Source organism: Podarcis cretensis, assembly GCF_951804945.1.
Source record: "Podarcis cretensis genome assembly, chromosome: 8".
Taxonomy (NCBI): domain Eukaryota; kingdom Metazoa; phylum Chordata; class Lepidosauria; order Squamata; family Lacertidae; genus Podarcis; species Podarcis cretensis.
This window is the reverse complement of record NC_137177.1, coordinates 40,091,694-40,110,553: the sequence shown is the minus strand read 5'-3', so window position 1 is coordinate 40,110,553 and position 18,860 is coordinate 40,091,694. Positions and strand designations below refer to the sequence as shown.

At 42.6% G+C, this 18,860-nt stretch overlaps 1 protein-coding gene across 2 annotated transcripts in view; it reads left to right on the top strand.

Moving 5' to 3' along the window:
* The window catches only part of CSNK2A2 (casein kinase 2 alpha 2), a 28,927-nt gene that overhangs the window by 2,304 nt on the left and 7,763 nt on the right, over positions 1-18,860 (top strand). Inside the window, exons 2-8 of one of the 2 annotated variants that reach the window (XM_079988463.1) lie at positions 6,718-6,829; positions 11,392-11,493; positions 11,847-11,897; positions 14,103-14,162; positions 15,777-15,860; positions 17,411-17,521; positions 18,720-18,821. In XM_079988463.1, coding sequence (XP_079844589.1) covers positions 6,718-6,829; positions 11,392-11,493; positions 11,847-11,897; positions 14,103-14,162; positions 15,777-15,860; positions 17,411-17,521; positions 18,720-18,821 — 622 coding nt within the window. The remainder of the gene's footprint in view (positions 1-6,717; positions 6,830-11,391; positions 11,494-11,846; positions 11,898-14,102; positions 14,163-15,776; positions 15,861-17,410; positions 17,522-18,719; positions 18,822-18,860) is intronic. The other variant, XM_079988464.1, reaches the window with a different exon arrangement.

Sequence of the window (18,860 nt, the reverse complement as noted above, 5' to 3'; positions counted from 1 at the left end):
CTACCAATATTTAGCTTCATTGGATGACCTCTTTTTTTTAGTATGATGAGAAAAAGCCTTCACCCTATCCACTTTCTCTAGTCTAGACCAGTGTTTCCCAACCTTCGGTCTCTAGCTGCTTTTGGACTACAACTCCCATCATCCCTAGCTAGCAGTACCAGTGGTCAGGGATGGTGGGAAATGTAGTCCGAAAACAGCTAGAGACCAAAGGTTGGGAAACACTGGTCTAGACCATGTATGATTTATTACACCTCTTTTTGCCTTTTTTTCTGAACTAAGATGCCTCATAGAGGCATACTTGCTTTTTCTGAAGTTTTTCCAGTTCCACAATATCCTTTTTTAGCGGTAAGGTGACCAGAACTGTAATGTTCTAAAGATGGTGGCACCAAAGATTTGTATAATGACATTATGATATTATTGACTGTTTTGCTTTAAATCCCATTCATAATTATCTCTCATATGAAGTTCACTTTTTTCACAGCTTCTGTGGGCTAGGAACACACTGAGGTGTCCAATGCTATACCATGATCTCACTCCTGGTCATCCAGCACCAGTTGAGACCCCATTAGTATTTGTTATGGGGTCAGGTTTTTCTTTTTTGTTTTTTTACTATATTATTTATTTTTTTGTTTTTTATATTGTAAACCATTCTGTGATCCTCAGATGAAGGGTGGTGTAGACATGATGATGATGCTAATAATGATGATAATGATAATAATGCTAAAGATGTGAACTTTCCAGAAATTGTGAATCCATAGAAAAAACAATGTTGGGGTATGGGGGGGATTTGGGGTGAAATATGCAATCCATTTTAAAAGCATACTTTACAGTTCAAAAGTCATTTTGTAACTTTTGTAACATAAACTATATTATATATAACCTTGCTTACTATAAAATTACCATGTTTTTGTATATTAAAATGCACTTTATTCAGACAATAATTATAAGTTCAATTTGCTTTTTAAGATCTTAGTTACAAATGGAGCTACAAGGTGCTGAACCGTAATAAAATTTTTTTGGCATCTCTTTGGTTTTACCAGTTTATGAGGAGCCAGCAAAAAATAATAAAAACAGAAGAAACAGTCAACATTATAATAAAGCAAAAAAGGAATTAGGTATTCTGAAAATTATTGTGTCTTCTCCAGTCCTCCAGTATGAAATTCGACAAAAAGCACTCATTTCCATAAGAAGAGCTGAGAAAATGAGGGACCCAAGAGTCTGTGAACTGTTGGCATCTGTCTGTCTGGAGAGACAATGGAGTGCACCTCCAGGGGTGAAGTCAAACCCCTGAAGTGACCTTCCTGGGCAATGTGTATGGGGGTCCCATGCTGCCCAGATGACAAGACACGTGCCCCCTCCCTTGGCCTCACTGAAGTGGTCCAAAGGAAAGCTGAGCAATACATTTGGCACCAGTTTGACTGCAGAAGTTCCCAGAAGGAAACTTAGAAGGTGCCATCCAGCTGTCTTAGGGACTTCACGCCTGATTTGTGTAGGGTTTACTAAAAAAAATTTCTCCCGAAAATATCAGGCAAGGCAGCAGAGGTTTAGGATCAGAGTTTTCTTTCTCCTAGATGAGCTACCTTCTCAGGTTGATGAGCCTCATCTGCCGTTTACCGTACTTCCCTCTACACAGCATGTGCAGGAACTACCTTCTTGACTGTTGGACCCACCCTTGGTCTCATTCTTTCAATCAACTGGAGCCTGTCTTTACAGGCAGGGAAGTCCTTAACTCACCAAGGGTTTGTGACCCATCAGCTACCCTCACCTGGTTTAGCTGGCCAGTCAATTCTACATGAAATTTAATAAGTCTTTATTTCTGAGCTATCACTACCAAGTTCTGGGTCTTCATATTTGTTACTTTCTTTCTCCTTCTTTCGCCAAACCTTTGTTAGGCATTATAGACATATTTGTTACATTTATCATGGACTGCTCAAGTTTTGCCCAGATTGAAACAAGCTGATCTGTTTGATATATCAGTTTATTTCTTGATTTGGTGTAAGTATTTCCAAACATAGATCAGTTTCTTTTATACACTGTAGAAGTTGAAGGAATCTGACGTAGGTAAGAAGCATGAGGGGTCAGAGGCTTGCCACTATGTTGCAAGAGGGATTAGTTTGGCAGAATTACAGACTGCATTTGAGGTCTGAACACCTGAATATGTTCTGTATTCTGCAACATTTAAAGGTGCATCTCCAACATGTTTGTTGCTTGTTTGTAATCCAGTCAAATGCAGAAGCAGTGTTGTCATCACTTACATTTCTGATTTTAAATCATGAATCCAATAGATTTTCACTAGAATCAATTGGGTGGCAAAAAACATCCCAAAACCTTCGCAAAAGAGGAGCAATGGCTCTGACAGTGTCCTAGAACCCTTCCGCCTTACTAGACTTTGAGAAGGACACAGGAGGACTCTAGGACCCTATCAGAGCCCTGCCGCCTCCTTCCCAAAGCTGGGCAAACACTTACTGGGCTTTGGGAAGGCAGCACTCTGAGATGCTGCCAGACCCCTCACACACCCTTCCCAAAGCTGGGTGGTTCCCGGCTTTAAATGATGCATGGATAGACAAACCCTCACATGTAAGTTACCTGTATATACAAATTACAATGATCTGATACAGTACATGGTATCACATACAGGTCTTTCTGTTACATAATTTTTAGAAACCATTTTGAGGGAGTAGATATGTGAAGACTTTGTCTTAAACATTTTATTCAGCATTGTAAAGGAAAATATTTCATAATCTTTTTTATTTTTTTATGGGGGGTGGGAGAAAAATAAAATGGTGTTGGAAAACCCTGCACTTTTTCTGAATTTTCTCAGTCCCTCCACCAGGCCTTCACATCTCTGCTGCTTAGCAAACTTGGCTGCTGCACAGTTCACCCCTAGCTCCACGTCATTTATAAACAAGTTAAAAAGTTTCGCCTAGGTCCTATATCCTTGGAGGACTCCACTTTCTACCTCTCTATTGGGAGAACTATCCCTTTATTCTTTCTCTTGGCTTGCTGTCCCTTAACCAGTTACCTGTTCTTTTATTACATAACTTGGTGAGGAACACAGTGTTGACTGGCTCACTCATATCTACCGTATATGGCAGGTGACACTCTCAAATAACGCTAAAATGTGAATGAGATAGGACCAAACCTTGCAGAAACCATGCTAATTCAACTTTAGCAATACTTATTTTTTCTAGATGCTTGGCAATGCTTCTTGCCAGTTTTCCTGGAATAGACACCAACCAAGTCAGCCTATAATTTCCCTAATGTCACCTGGACCCTTTTCTTTTTCTTTTTCTTAAAAAAGTGGTGTTACATTGGCCACTTTCCAGTCCTCTGGTATGTAGGCTGATGTTAGAGACAAGTTAAATATTTTTGTTGGAAGGTCAGTGCTTTCGTACCACCTTGGGTGGTTGTTATCTGGAATGATTGATTTGTCCATTTTTTGTTAATATTTATTCATATAACGTACAGTGCATATTAAAAGGACATTAGGACAAAAGAAAACACCCTGAAAAAGAACTATACAAAAAATAGAACACTTTAAAGATATCAACAACTAATACTAGTGGGACAGCAAAAAAGAAAAAAGTTTAAAGGGCATAAGGAAGAGACAAAAAAGCCAAGTAAGTTCAGTGATTCTTCTAAATAAAATCATACTTGGCTGAACAAGGCGACCTACCTGAAACTTGTCAACAAAGCCAATAACTCTTGTCATCACTATTTGCCTCAGTTCCTCAAACTCCTTGAGTAAGTTTCTCTAGGCACAGGATTTGCCCCATGTATTCCACTGCAGAGACAGATGCAAAGAACCCATACAACTTCTCTGCCATCTCCTTATCCTCCTTTTCCACACCTTTCACTCCCTTGGTAACCCAAGTCCAAAGGCCTTTAGCCAGTTTTCTGTTTCTAATATATTTAAATATTTCTGTAGTTATTGTTAGCAAGGTAAATTGTCCCAACACCTTGACTTTCCAGACAACTTCCATCTGTCTGCAAGATGGTTTCACCTTAAAGGAGATAAACAAATTTCTCTGACCGCTCTGTGTTTTATGTTGTGTCCTCAAATTCTTTCTTCGTATCTCTTAACATTGTTGGCATGTCTTCTGCTAAGGTTTGAGTTCTCCTTCCCCCCTTTTGTTTGGACAAGACTTCCATTTATTGAAAGAAGTCTTTCCTAGAATAGCTTTCTTGACCCAACTCATTAATCATGCCGACATCCTCTTGGCTGTGGTGGTACCTTCACTGCTTAGCTTCTGTTATTGTGGTTGCAGGGTGGGACCCAAGCATTTTGCAGAGGTTTGACCCTCCTGACTTTCTCTTTTAACTTCCTTTTTTATTAGAGGTTTCCTCTTCTGAAGTCAAATGGACTGTGTTGGACTTCCTTGGTAATTGCCCAGTTATATTGAATTTGATAGCACTGTGGCCAGTTGGTTCAAGAACACTTATATCTCCCTCCAGGTCCTCCTGGGCAGCACTTAAGATTAAGTTCAGTGTTGCTGCCTCTCTATCAGTTCCTGAAGGGTAGGTTAGGCTGAGTGTGACTGTTTTAACATGATCTAATGAACCTCATCACTATGAGAGGACTTGAATCATGGTCTTCCTGGTCTTCATCCAGTACTCTGCTTGCTAGGTTGTGGTTTTGCCACTGATGGCTACTTATGTTTCTGTTCAGAGAAACCTGTAGCTGTAGCGTGGGGCCTGTGAGAAAAGCTTTTCCCATCCTGCAGCAAGGTTTGTCCCTCACTTTCATGGGGCTGCTAGTCACTCCTTGCTAACAAATAACACCATTATGAAATTAGTGGCGTTCATTCTTGGAATAATTGACCGCAGTCAAAGGGGTAGCCAATAGATGAATGTGTGCTCTAGTCTTGAGTGGCAGACCTGACCTCTTAATATGTTATAGATTTTAGTTTGCCCTTGTAGTTTTGCTGAAAAGCCTAAAAGCCTTCCCTCCCACCCTTCCAACCCAAAGCTATAATTTTAAGTGTGGATGAGTAGAAGGACAGATATAATTGGTTTGGTAATAAGTTTGGGTTCTTTGGATTCATGTGATAAAGATGAAATGAATTACCGTAACTTTCAAGCGTGTTATGTAGTGGGTTGGCATGCCAGGCAAACTGGAGTGGGTGAGAAGGAATTAGATGACAACTGGGTTGTGTCATACAGGAACCAGTAGGGTGGGTTTGGACTGCCTTTCAATAACCTTTCAGTAATGTGTGTTAACTTTATAATCTGGTAAATACCTAGGAAGAATGCTAATAATTTTGGATTTCCCCTTTTAATGCATGCGTATGTGCCAAGTGGCAATGCTAATATACACTCAAGGTCGCTTTGCTAGATTTGGAAAGGGGGGTGAGGTGTTCATTTCTGGCTAATTAGAGTAAAATTGTCAGCATGATATTGGGTATGTGGGAGTTTGTAAATATACGACTGATCTGGCACATGTAGCTTAATGTGTCCTCAGGATAACTCAGCACACTAGTCAACTCATATGCTTTAAGCACTCCCTGATATACAGGCAAGATGATGAAACATCACTAAAGGGTCCAAGCGGAAACTCTCGGGTGTATGCTCTCTTGGGATGTCTAAAAGCTAATAGTATACCGTATTTTTCGCCCTTTTAGGACGCACTTTCCCCCCTCCAAAAATGAAGGGGAAATCTGTGTGCGTCCTATGGGGTGAATACAGGCTTTTGCTAAAGCTTGGAGAGCGAGAGGGGTCGGTGCGCACTGACCCCTCTCGCTCTCCAGGCTTCAGGAAGCTATCAGCAAGCCTGGGGAGCTCTGCAGGAGTTCCCGCAGGGCTCCCTAGGCTGCGGATAGCAGCTTGCCGCCCGGCGCGCGGGGCGCCCTGAAGCAGAGCCCCCCTCGCGCCGGGCAGACATCCGCAGCGTGGGGAGCCCTGCGGGAGTTCCCACAGGGCTCCCTAGGCTGCGGATAGCAGCCTGCTGCACGGAGCGCAGGGCATGCTGAAGCAGAGCGCCCCGCGCTTAGGGCAGACATCGCCCAGCCCCACAAGCTCGGGGGACAGCGGGGAGGCGCAGCGCCGCCATCCCGCTGTTCCCCGACCTGGTTTTGGGGGGGAAATAAAGGGGGGGAAATTCCCTTTATTTCCCCCCAAAAAAACAAGGTGTGTCCTATGGGACGGAGCGTCCTATGGGACGAAAAATACGGTAATCTCTGCCTGTGAAACGGTGAAGGAGGGTTTCTTCCCCCGCAGCTGATACCAGCCTCATTGTCAGGATGTTCAGGGGAAAGAGAAGTTGTCTGTCACAGAGGATTGTGGGAACTGTCTTTCTCACTTTGGCCTTGGAAGTTGTTAGTTCTGAACAGTTCCATCAATTCTGTAACAAAAATTAGGATTATCACTCCAGAGAAAGAGGTCTCTTGCTGTGGGTGGCATAATATCTTTTTCTGATGATGGCAGGTGAATAATGAGTGTTGAGGACTTTTAGAGGTTGCAGGCACCATTCCTCCTTCCCTTGGATCTGTGGAATTCTGAAATGCTGAAGTTTAAGCATCCTCATAACCATCAGTAGCCATCCATGGAGAGCAAGAGTGTGCAGAAATGGGATAGTTCCTGTTCAGTAGTTTGAAAGGTCTGCACGTTAATAGGTGCCCTGCTCCTCATTCTTTAGATTCAGGGTATTGGGAGCAGAGAGGTCAGGAGAGCATTTCAGCCTAGTCACTTTTCAGTTGTTTTCCTCTTCACTGTCTGCAGTAATCAAGACGATTATCAACTGGTTCGGAAACTCGGCCGGGGGAAATATAGTGAAGTCTTTGAGGCTATAAACATCACCAACAACGAACGAGTGGTTGTGAAAATTCTTAAGGTGAGTTTTTGTTGGATGAATATGAATGGTTTTCTGAGGTGGGAGCAATGCTGTGGCAACAAATCTTCCCTAACACTGTAATGGGCTGTTCTTGATCTAAGCCCCTTGCATCCTTCATATCATATTGCATATTCATATCTGGAATGGATGTTGAGGTGCTGCATTCTTAACTTTGTGTCTGGTAGTGGTATTTGGTTATCACTCTCCTCATCTGTTTTTAAAAGGTAGCATTGCCGTTGGGACCATTTTGTGAAGGAACAGCATGTTTCCATGTGTTCAAATAGCACTGCACACAGTGGACACAGGAATTAACATCTGGCAAGTTTTACTTGGCAGGACAGATGTTAAGGCCTGTTCACTGTAATGCAAAGGCTACCGGAGCATCCTTTGATTAACATCTCAATGATGAGCATTTGACTTAGCTGGAACTGTGGTGGAGGTGATCAGGCAGGTGGATTTTGGAAAGACTAACTTGGATGTTGCTGTTAGTAGCAATACACCAAAGCACACTTGGCCTCGCTTAAAATGAGGATGTGGGATTTTCATGTTTAGCATTGCTCATCATTTGCCTTCTGCTGTAAAAGCATTTTATCAAAGGTGACCCAGTAAATATATTGCCAAAGTTGACATTGCCTTTTTTTTGGGGGGGGGGTGAATTCTCATGACTGGCATGTTTAAAATTCATGTCCACATTATCAAGGCTTATCTAGTTAGGGGTGGGTGTGGCATGGGGTGGGGTTTCCCTATGAAGAGGACAGCTTAGACTTTTATTTACAGTGGTGCCTCGCAAGACGAAATTAATCCGTTCCGCGAGTCTCTTCGTCTAGCGGTTTTTTCGTCTTGCGAAGCAAGCCCATTGATGGCTTAGCGGATAAGCAGATAAGCGGCTTAGCGGCTTAGAAAAAGGGGGGGGGAGGAAAAAAAACCCGCAGGAACTCGCAAGACCTTTTCGTCTTGCGAAGCAAGCCCATAGGAAATTCGTTTTGCAAAGCACCTCCAAAACGGAAAACCCTTTCGTCTAGCGGGTTTTCCGTCTTGCAAGGCATTCGTCTTGTGGGGCACCACTGTATTTAGATTTCCTCTTATTTATTTAGACTTGTGGTCATAACTAGCATCTGTGATCATTGCTGTTGGCTCAGCATCATCTTTAAACCTCTCCCAGTTGTCCTTTCAACAGTTGAAATGGTGAGCCTCCGTGTAAGGCTTTCCAGGAGTATTTATCACACATCAGTGGTGGCTTATAGGCTACTTATTGTGGCTTCAATGGTTTGCATTAGGTGAATCTGGATTGGCATTAGCACAGTGCTACCATACTGAAAATAAAGAGATGTGTGGAAAGAAGTCCTAGGATGTGATTTTTTTCAACTTGGTCTGAGCAGATTGCTTCTTTGGGTGGTCAGTTTTTCTCTCTGTGGTGTTCCAATATTGTGTGTTCTAGTGCAGCATTTGTGAGAATTGTTTAAAGGGTAGATGTAGGAGGTAGACACACATTAGGTCTCTGCTCCCGCACCTCAAGACTGCCTTCACTAACCTGGTGTCCTTCAGATCTTTTGGACTACAACTTCTATTTGCCCCAGCCAGCATAGCTGACAGTACGTGTACCACTTGATGGACTGTGAAGTACTCCTGGTTGAAAAGCATGGCTTTAGTAATGGAAACAGGCAGTGCAAGGAAATGCTTGCTAAGTAATTCCTGTGAAACCCATGACAAACTTCCTGTGGGCACATACCTCTTTCTTGTTGACAACTTTCTGCTGTCCTGTTCACCAGAGCCCAGAATGTCTCTTAGAGACTGAAAGAGGGAGGGACTGTCAAAGTATGCCCTGAAAGAATCCTCCAAACTAAGATTGCCCTGTGTGACTCTGGTACCGTCCAGTCTTGATGTCATCCCTTTCTCTTCTGCATGATCCCGTGTCCTGCTTGATTTGATAATGGTAGGGAAATGTTGGCTTCCCTAGAAATTACAAGATTGGAATGGATTGGCACTACTGTACAGTTTAAGGGATGGGTAAGACTTAGTCTTAGTTCTTGTGGAAGACTTCGCAGCTATCGGGTGACTGGCCGTATGTCTAACAAGTGAGGTACAGCTTATGCTAAACGTAGTACATTAAGAGAATGAACTGAGCAAGGAAGTGCCTGGTTGCAAATGTCACCTTTGCCATGAGGCAAACTCCTGCTCTCAGCCCCTCTCTCTGTTCTGTAAGTAGTCCAGTGTTATCTCTGATCTTAGGTAGTTGCAAGGATTTTGGATACCGAAATGAAGCATTTTGAGCAATTAAGAAAAATACAGTGTAAAGGCAACTCGAGGATCTTAATGTTTCCTAACTTGTTTAAGTTTTGAGATGCCGTTAATTGTTACACGAAGCAGTACTGTAGTATTGAAGAGGTGGTCTCAGCAGAAAACTGCTCCAAAAGAGACCCTAGATGCAAATATACTTGCTTATCTTCAGGTTGTGCCTCCATCCCTCTCCTGAAAATTGGTGGTTGATGGTGACAAAATACCAATGAGTGTCTTTACTTGTTTTTGTCTTTTTTGTATGAAACCTCTGGATTGGAATTTGAAGGAGAGGGAAACACTGCATGCTAGCCCTGGTGTTGTCACCTTCTAGAGCCCTAAATTCCTGTTTGCAGGGGCCCAACACTCCTTATACTTGTCAATCCCTGAGCCTGCTCATTGCTTTTCTTTTTGGGCACAGCAAATGCATACTGTTGTGCACCTAACTGGCCTCTATTTTCAACCTGCTCAGGAGGCTTATAGGGTTTCCTGGATCCCCAGGATTTGCTGGTATACTTCTTTCAGGGAAGAGTTGCAGACTTTGGTTACATGATGATGATAATGTTTATTAGTTAACTTTGCAGGCATTGATGATAAGTGTACAATGTAACTGGTGTCTGCAAACAGGAATGGTATTTCAACTTCTCTCAGCCCTTTTAAGCCACTCCTGCCACCAGCTCAAAACTGCTGCCACCTGCTTGACCCCAGCTTTCTTGCAGAAACCTCCTCTATCCACCGTGATTGCTAAATGTTCAGAGGCAATGTAGCAAGTGCTGTCAGCAGACGGGAGGGTGGTTCTCTATAGTGTCCCATGTGAGACTGGAAAACTGATACTAAAAGATAACATGTATGTAGCACAGCTTTGCTTTTAATCACTGGCCTTGTGAGCCATAGGGTGCATGGAATTGGGTCCAGGCAAGTGAGCAGGCTTCTGGAAGAAGAAGACGCCTTCTCCAGTCCTAGGAAAGGTTTGCAGATCTTACTGACCCTCCTCTGCTAGCCCCCAGCAGGCAAGAAAATTGGTTGGCTTATTTACCAGGCTGATAATAGTAAGCATATCAAAAAAGTGGTGACTTCAAGAATTTCAGTTACTTGCCTATTTTTTCCCCTTCCAGTGGCTAGCAGGATAAGAAATCATACTAAATGTATACACTTCAATATACTTGCTTAATTTTCCAGGTTCATAATAAAATGAGAATTTTGATTTTACATAATTAATATTATAAGTACAGAATATACAGCTTCTGCTGTCAGCAAACTCCAAAGGAGCTGATAGTCAACCCTCTTTTCTCTTACCTGCAGCACAAAAAGTTCTCTAGACATAAGCAGGAAGTAATTTTGCACCGATATGGGAATATTGATGAGATGTGGTCAGGTTTTGGGGGTGGGTGCTTTCTAATCTAAACTGGCCCCTTGGTGCTCCTCCCTACTGCTGCCTCACTATTTTAACCTTTCAGGAGGGGTGTTTACCCCACCCCACGGTTCTGTGGTGTGGCTGTCTGCCAGGACACATTAGGAGGGATAAAGCTGTGCTAACAGCTGAGGTTCTGAAGAGCTTCTCACCATTTTAATTTAAATTATTTCCCCCGGGGTGAGAGTTGACAGCAAGGTGAACCAATAAGACAGCACATTTTGAAGTTCCTGGACCAATGAGGACAGGAGCAGTGACCTACTTTGGTGCTTTAATTGGTCTAACAACCCACCCAAGTGGTGTCTCATTGGCGCTCACTGCACTGCCATTCTTGTTCTATGAGAAATCCACTAAATGAAATGGTAGGCAGCTCATCGGACCCTCAACTGCTACTGCAGCACTGTATTCCCAGCATTCACTGCTGCTCCCCACCACTTGCTTCTGGCTTGCCACTTGGGGCCATTTTGGGCTATACTTTGAGCTCTGGGCCTTTCCCAATCTGAAACAGACATTTCTGTACTAACCACTTCCCCATGTGGTGTATTCATCATGGGCTGAAACTCTGCCCCATCCACTCAGTCCCTCATCTTCCCCACATTCGGCAGGGAAGGCTTTTGCTTATACTGTCAAAGACTCCCCAGCCACATGGAGGGTTCTGTTTTCATTCAAGCAGAAATGAACAAAAGCCCCCTGCAGACCTTCTATACTGGGGGGTGGGGGGTGGATGGAGCAGTTTCAGTGATATGCACCAGGGCATGAGGGGAGGTGCTTGCAGGCACACCCCTGCCTCCCGTCCCAAGGATGTACATTTGTGTGTTCAGGTAAAAATTTAACGTTGAAAGAAATCTCACTTCTATTCTCTCTTTATGTATTTAAGCCAGTGAAGAAAAAGAAGATAAAACGAGAAGTTAAGATTCTGGAGAACCTGCGAGGTGGAACAAACATCATTAAACTGATCGACACGGTCAAGGATCCAGTGGTAGGTCCTAGTATGTGTCAGGAGCACTGGAATAATTGGGGTTATCTTCAGAAGGGGGTCATACAGGAAGCTTAGCTCCTCACACAGGTTTTACAGTTCAAGTGTGTGTTTACTGCAGGTGGAACAGGTCTCATGTTGGGATTTTTATTGTTTAGGCATCTGCATAGTTTAAAAACCACGTTAGTTTCTGTTTTAAACGATAAGCTCTTTAAATGACCCTTTGAGCTCTTTGGATAGATAAGGGAGGGTTTATTTCTGTGTCAGAGGGAGCATTATCCAGAAGAATCTTGGAATAATCAAGAAAGCAGGTTACAGGAAAGGTGTGGTTATATCATACATATTCTCTCTTGCAGTCAAAGACTCCAGCTCTAGTGTTTGAATACATCAATAATACAGATTTCAAGGTGAGTCTTTCTTCCTTTCTATACATAATGGATTTTCCAGAAAGCCTTGGGAGAGGAAATGTTGAGTCTATTGAAACACACAAAATTTATTCTTGTGGAAGAATGAATTGTGCAGTCTTATGGGCACTTTGTAAGAAACTAACTGCAATCAGCAAGCAGCCTCTCTGTATGGTTTTTGTGGTCCATGTTCAAAGGGAGTGGTGCAATAGAAGTTTACTGCATTTCCTTGATACTCTGTCTCAATATAGCAACTGTTGCCCTGCAACATGTAATTCCATGCTAATCTCCCTGCTATGATACTCTGTTTACTGTAGTCTTGTTGATGAGGAAAGTGGGGCCTGATTTTTACAGTGGAAAAAAAGCTGGATATGAGAGTAGAGTTGGGAGGAAATGTCCAGATTTGTTGAGCATCACAAAAGTGACAGTCTCTACTTGAATCACAGTGGAACCAGGTTACTGGCATTTAAAATCACAAAGATTATGCAATTTTAAAGCTATGTTTTTTGGTGGTTTTTTGTTGTTTTTTAAGGAAAGCAGTCAGTAAATTGGAAGCATTTGGTTTGCCTCATCTATGGGTGATAGCCTAAATATCTAGGTCTCAAAATGTGATGATAGAATTTGACAGCGAACTTGTAGAAACATGGCAGGAGTTTAAAGGGACCAAAGAATCAAAGGAAAAGTTACACACAAAATTGGACTTTTGGAGGAGAGTTGGAATCTGAAGCAGCAAATGCCAACATGAGCCATAGTGAGCGTTTCAGAAACTCAATGAAACTGAGAATCTATGGAGCATGATGTTGTTCATTTCATTTCATTTCTATACCACTTTATATTTTTAATAAAAAGTTTTCAAAGCAGTTTACAACCCAGATTAAAACATCAAATAAAACAATCCAGAAAAAAATTACAGAAAGAAGTTAATCATTAAGTATACATTCAAAGCAGCATAATTAAGAGAACTCTAAAATATCATCTTAAAAAATTCAAAATAAAGCACTACAAAGAAGGTCAAGTACAGAATGCTCATGCATTTAACGCAACAATACCAGAAGCAGAGACAGGCACACTTTCTCTGAGGTGAAGACCTGGAGTTCCTTGTCTGACTAGCAGTGTGCTGATGTGGCTGAGCTGTGCTGATCCCAATTCTTAGGTGTAGCTAAGAAATATTTGTGTGCTAAGTGTGCAAGGTGAAGATTCAGAGTCGTCTTATGTCATCATAGTGCCCTCCAGATGTTGAGGAGTCCAACTCCTGCCAGCCCCAGCAGCCAGTGTTTTTCATTTCACTTTTGATTTGTACACTGACTTTCTATATTGCTATGCACAAGATGGTTTACATGCTGAAGAAACAACAAAATATATAACAAAGATCACATAACAATCCGATCCAATACAAAAAAGTCATAATAAAAGGCATGACTTTAAAATAAACAACTTATACCAAATAAAGTCATATTCAGTAATCCATTAGCATATAATAGTGCACAATAAAATTAACCATCAAAATATCAGCAAATAATAATTAAACAGAAATTCACTATCAACAATAAATCATCACTAGAATATGAAAAAAGTAACAGCAAGTTACAATGCACAAAATATAACATACAAAAACAATGTAAAAGGATCAAATTGAGCAACAATGCCCGTAACTTACAAAAAAATAATAATTAACCTCACCACCAAAAACCCCCACCTCTTCTCCCTTCCCAGCCATGGTCTCGGAGAGGCTGTTGTTCAGCTGGACTTGATTGAAGGTGGGGGGGGGGACAAGGCTCTTTTGCCCTTCTTCATACTTTCTCCCCAAAGAAGTTGGTAGCATGCTGAGTTGGTCCATGGGATGGGGCATTTGCCTGCAGGCTGAACCCTGCCCATCAGCTGGCATCACCCAGTGACATCAGCTTGTTGGACAAGTGGTTGTGGTTTGGGGGAAATGGAGAGGTGGGACAAAATAGGCCCATGGGGGCAGAGATTCCCTTCCCTTGCTCTAATGCCTGCCAGGATCCTTTAATGCTTCTCTGAGGTTTGTCTGTCTTCTGCTTCAGAGATATTGCAGCTCTGTCTCTTGACCTGCCCTTGAGTGTAAAAGAGGTTCTACAGAGTGTGGAACACAGTGAGGGGCACTGCAAGGTCGGGGCAGAGGTGTAAGAATGACAGGAAAAGCATAACACTGATTTTTGCAATTTTCTGTTTTCAAATTGATTTCAGCAACTGTATCAGATCCTGACAGACTTTGATATTCGGTTTTATATGTATGAATTGCTCAAGGTGAGTATTCATGGGAAATTTGAAAGGTCATCCTTGGTTTGAATTTTGTCAAGTGGGGTTGTGTACAATGAATACCTGCAGGATTTTTTTATTATTTGGGAAAGGGAAGAACAGCACTGCTCCCATACTTGAACACTTTTTCGTGGGCAACAGTAAGTCTTGGTCACAGCTCCAGAATACCTCCAAAGTCCTCTGGGACTTCTTGGGCCCTGATTACCTCTTGGAATAATTTAAAGATGTGATGTGTCTCTGTGGATATGCAGAAAATTCATTCCCATCCCTAAACCCCCTTTTTTCTCTGTAGAGAAGGAAAAGCAAGTCAGAGGAAGTTAAGAAATCAGTCAGTCACACAGCAAGAGACAACCTTGGAAAACAGAGCATACATCTGGCTCTTAGTTATTCTTCAGAGGTCCTCAGGAGTCAGTGGATTTTGCTTTCTGACGTTTTGGTCCCTGTGCACTGAAAATGACTCCCAAGTTTGTCTCTGTTAGTTTCTGCTGCCGCCTTTATCTTCTACCATCATATCATTTATTTTACGGCTCTCAAATGTAAAGCAGTGTCTAAATAAATTTTGCTGTTTCAAAGTGTTAGAACAACTTGCAGCTTGGTTGAATTAGATTGAAATGGCCCCTTATAATTTCTGGAGTTCAAAGGCTTTATTCATGGAGGAGCAGATTTATCTTTGTAGGATTTATTTGCAGAAGAGATTAAAGAGAGAAAACAGAAGATATTGTCTCAATAAGTTGGGAGAGAAAGAAACAAAATGATAGAGTTGATTTGAGCAGAAAGGCTACAAGCAAGTGCTGGCTAGATTGCTAGACAAACAGTACCCTCATGTGGTTTAAAATAACACATGCATTAACTAGAAGCTCAGAAGAAGGAAATGTCTTTACTTGTTTCCAACATGAAGGACAGACAAATTTTTCTTGTAAAGCCACAGGTGCTGGTGACATGCTGGAAACAGGCACCACCTTTGCCCTGGCCTTGACATATTTTTGAACCCAACTGGGATGAGCAGCAGAGGGCAAAGCAGCTGCCACCAAAAGTGCAGTAGCCTGGAGAGAAAGAGTGAGTCCTGGGCCATCTTGTTCTTGCTGTGCAACTAGGCAGTACTGCAGCTTTTAACCTCGAAAGGGGTTTCTAACTAGAGACCCACATCACGGCCCCATGTGAAAACATGAATATCCTTTTTTTCAAAGCCTTGGCAGGCTTGGCTATCTCATTGTTAAGATTCCAGGAGGAAAGGTTGCTTGCCCTATTTGATGGGCTTGGTTCTTTCCAAGATCTGTGCTTAGATTTAGGCTTTTGGGAGGACTAACAAAACTCTTGGATAACTTCTTCTACATGGCAGTGTGGCATCCTTGCTGGGGAGAGAAACTGCCACATAGCACAGATATATTCAGCTGCTATAATTTCATCAGTGGAAAGGTTTAATTTTCCTTGTGTGTCTTTTTTAATGTTTTAATTTAGGTTTGGCATAAGTAACGAGTACATTCAGTATCTCTATTTTCAAATCGTAAAGTCTTTCATACAGGTGAATTACAGTCAATTTGAGACATTTTTTGTTGTTAATTTTCCTTGTGTTGGGTGTTAACGTCTACATGTCTCTGGCAGGCCTTGGATTACTGTCACAGCATGGGAATCATGCACAGAGATGTCAAACCTCATAACGTCATGATAGACCACCAACAGAAAAAGGTAAAGGCACAGAAAGGCATCAGAAGAAGGACCCTTGTGCTTTGCTATGGCTGAGTTCTTGTTGCTGAGTTGGGTCTCTGCCCTATTCCCCAGTCTGGTGTCTTGCAGGGAGGCCTCCATCACCAGATGCTTCAAAGATCTATCAGAATTCATGGTTTAAGCTGCTGCTGGGGGTGACCCAAATTCTTTACTGATTACCTCCCCAGTTTTGCCTGTGTCTTGATTCTTAGCCATCCCCTCTTTTGAAAATGTGGGTGTAAGTAAGATCTTTTACTATATATTCTAAAGGAATATTATCACTGGCTTTGGTTTCTGTTTTAGCTTATTTTGTTCATTAGTCAAAGCGGCTTACATAATAAAACGATTGCTTACAAAATCACAAGCTAAAAAAAGTAATTACAGCAACAGTATAACAACTGTTTTTATTTAAGAGCAACAGACAAATGCATATTCATAAAAGCAGTACAGATGTTAAAAGATAGCTGGAGTGAAAAAATTCACGAGCCATTTAAAAATAGACAGCAGGAGCATGGCAGATCTCCAGTGGGAGGCTGTTACATAATCTAGGTGCAACTACTGGGAAAACCCGTCTCTTGTACCCACCTGCCTAGCTACACAGAGCTGTGTAGGGATTGAACACAGAGAAGGGTTTCTGATGCCAATCTTAAAGGTCAGGTGAATGCATATGAAAGTAGGTGGTTTCTGAGATAATCTTTTGGGAGCTCAGTTTGACTAGGTGGCTGAAGGGGAATAGGGAGAAGCCCTTCTCTACGTAAGATAGCAGCTACAGCTAGAGTTCTGTTAGTAATGCACCACATCAGAAGGCTATAAAAATGATGCGTCCAAGAGAGCAAAGCAGCCCCTTTTTCTCTTCAGCCTCCATAACCAACCCCTGATTTTCACATACACTCAGTGAACAGCCAGGCTTTCTTTGGGCCCCTGCATTTCCTCTCCAGGCCTTCCTGACTATTTCCTCCTGCACTCTCTTGGTCTCCTCTGATGCTGCATGAAAACCAGGCAGCTCCACAAATATCTAACACAGTCAACTTTTGCACTCCTCACTTTGCTCTCTGAGAGTGCGGAATGGATGGAGAAAACACCTTTGTTTGGCACTTTTTGTGCGTCAGATAATCTTGACAGCAATGCCCCTGCACCTTTGCAGGGTTCGTGAGCATGAGGCAGGAAGCCCGGCTTGTACTTGGGAGCACCAATTGTATCCTCTGCAAGAGGTTCTTGCCCTTGCAGCTGTCCTTGTGCATTAATGTTGACTGGGGCCTCCTTCCGGCTTAGCTGTGCTCTCCCACAGGTGCATGCAGCTGGTCCCTGTTTTCTGGCAGTCAGTTCACTTTCCTTTTAGGAGTCTGGTGAGTTATGATTAGTAAATGAGTCATCCAGTAATACACAATCTGACCAGTACAGCAGAGCTAATTTTACAGAGTCCAGCAGATGATAGGAGCTGAGCACCATCCTGGCTAGCAGCTGTGCAAGCGCCATTTGACCAAAGTGTTAAGCAGGCTCATTGGCTGACTGACTGCCTTGTATGTTCATAGTTGCGGCTCATAGACTGGGGCTTGGCAGAATTCTACCATCCAGCTCAGGAATACAACGTCCGTGTGGCCTCGAGGTACTTCAAAGGGCCAGAGCTCCTCGTGGACTACCAAGTAAGATTTCGTTCCCTAAGCTGAAGTGCTGGTGACTACCAGTGCTACTACCCCCTTCACCTCCCCAGGGAGGGGTCATCAAAGATCAGCGTCTTCCAGCAAACCAGTTAAGGGTGACTTCTGGTAAGAAATGAAGGGCAACGTGGAGAGGAATTCTCAGTGGCTGCATCCATGCTAGAACTCAATGGGCTCTTCGAATTTGAGCCTGGGAATGTTAAAAAGACCTATTGTCCCTTCCTCTTTCTTGTTAATATGCCTCAGCATAAACAATGATGGGATACAGGCTTGGAGGCCTAATTCCTGCTTTTGACCTCACCCATGTACTTCCTGATATGATTTTTGTTCTCAGTTAGGATTTGTTCTCACCTAGTTCATTGCTAAGTGACACAGGAGGCCAACGTGCTTGAAAGGAGGTGACAGAATCATGCCAGATGCTCTCCCCTTCTCACAACTAGGCATTGGGGATGAATGACTGGCAAAGGTGCCTTCAGGGCTGATGCTGTAGGACTCTGTGGGCAGGAAGCAAAAAGAGTCATTGCAATCAGGCTTAATAGTCAGTGGGGGAAAATGTTATAGGGCAGAGAGATTCGTTTCAGCAGATTCTTACTTAGAACAGAAGTGCTTTGTGTCTCTTCAGCCTCATTAATGGGCAGCCCATGCACATGGAGGGAGGATTGCTCTGCAGATAGAGCTTCCTTCCTGAACTTCAAAACAGGAGGACAGATAATTGATTACAGGATAGAAGTAAGAAAGAGAAAACCACAAGGTAAAAAAATTAGTTGGAGGTATGTGGCACTGGAACAGAACCAGTAATAGGAAATGACCAGACTGGGCCTTTCTTGAGTGCTGACAATATACATTTGATCAAGTGAATCTGAACATTTCTTGGGAACAGATGGTGTTAACTACTTTAGACAGGACCAGTTCTCTGCAGTCCAGAAATAAAAGTAAGGGTACTCTTCATTTTGGCTTGCACTAAATATTAAATTTAAAGCAGTTCCCTTTCAAATATTGGAACCATACTCTTGTATAATGTTCAAGGCTAATATATAGCTTCTAAGTAACTCTGTTTTCAAAATCCAGGTTGCAGTTGCACTTCTAGAGGTTGACGTGCCTGCAGAAACCTGAATACTCAACCTACCCCAGTTCATTTCTTTTTCTGCTCTTTTCCTCTTTTCTCCTCCCTCCCCTACCCCAGATGTACGACTATAGCTTAGACATGTGGAGCTTAGGCTGTATGCTGGCCAGCATGATCTTCCGAAAAGAACCTTTCTTCCATGGTCAAGACAACTATGACCAGGTGAGAAATTACGGCATAGAACAACTTGCAAAAGGAAGC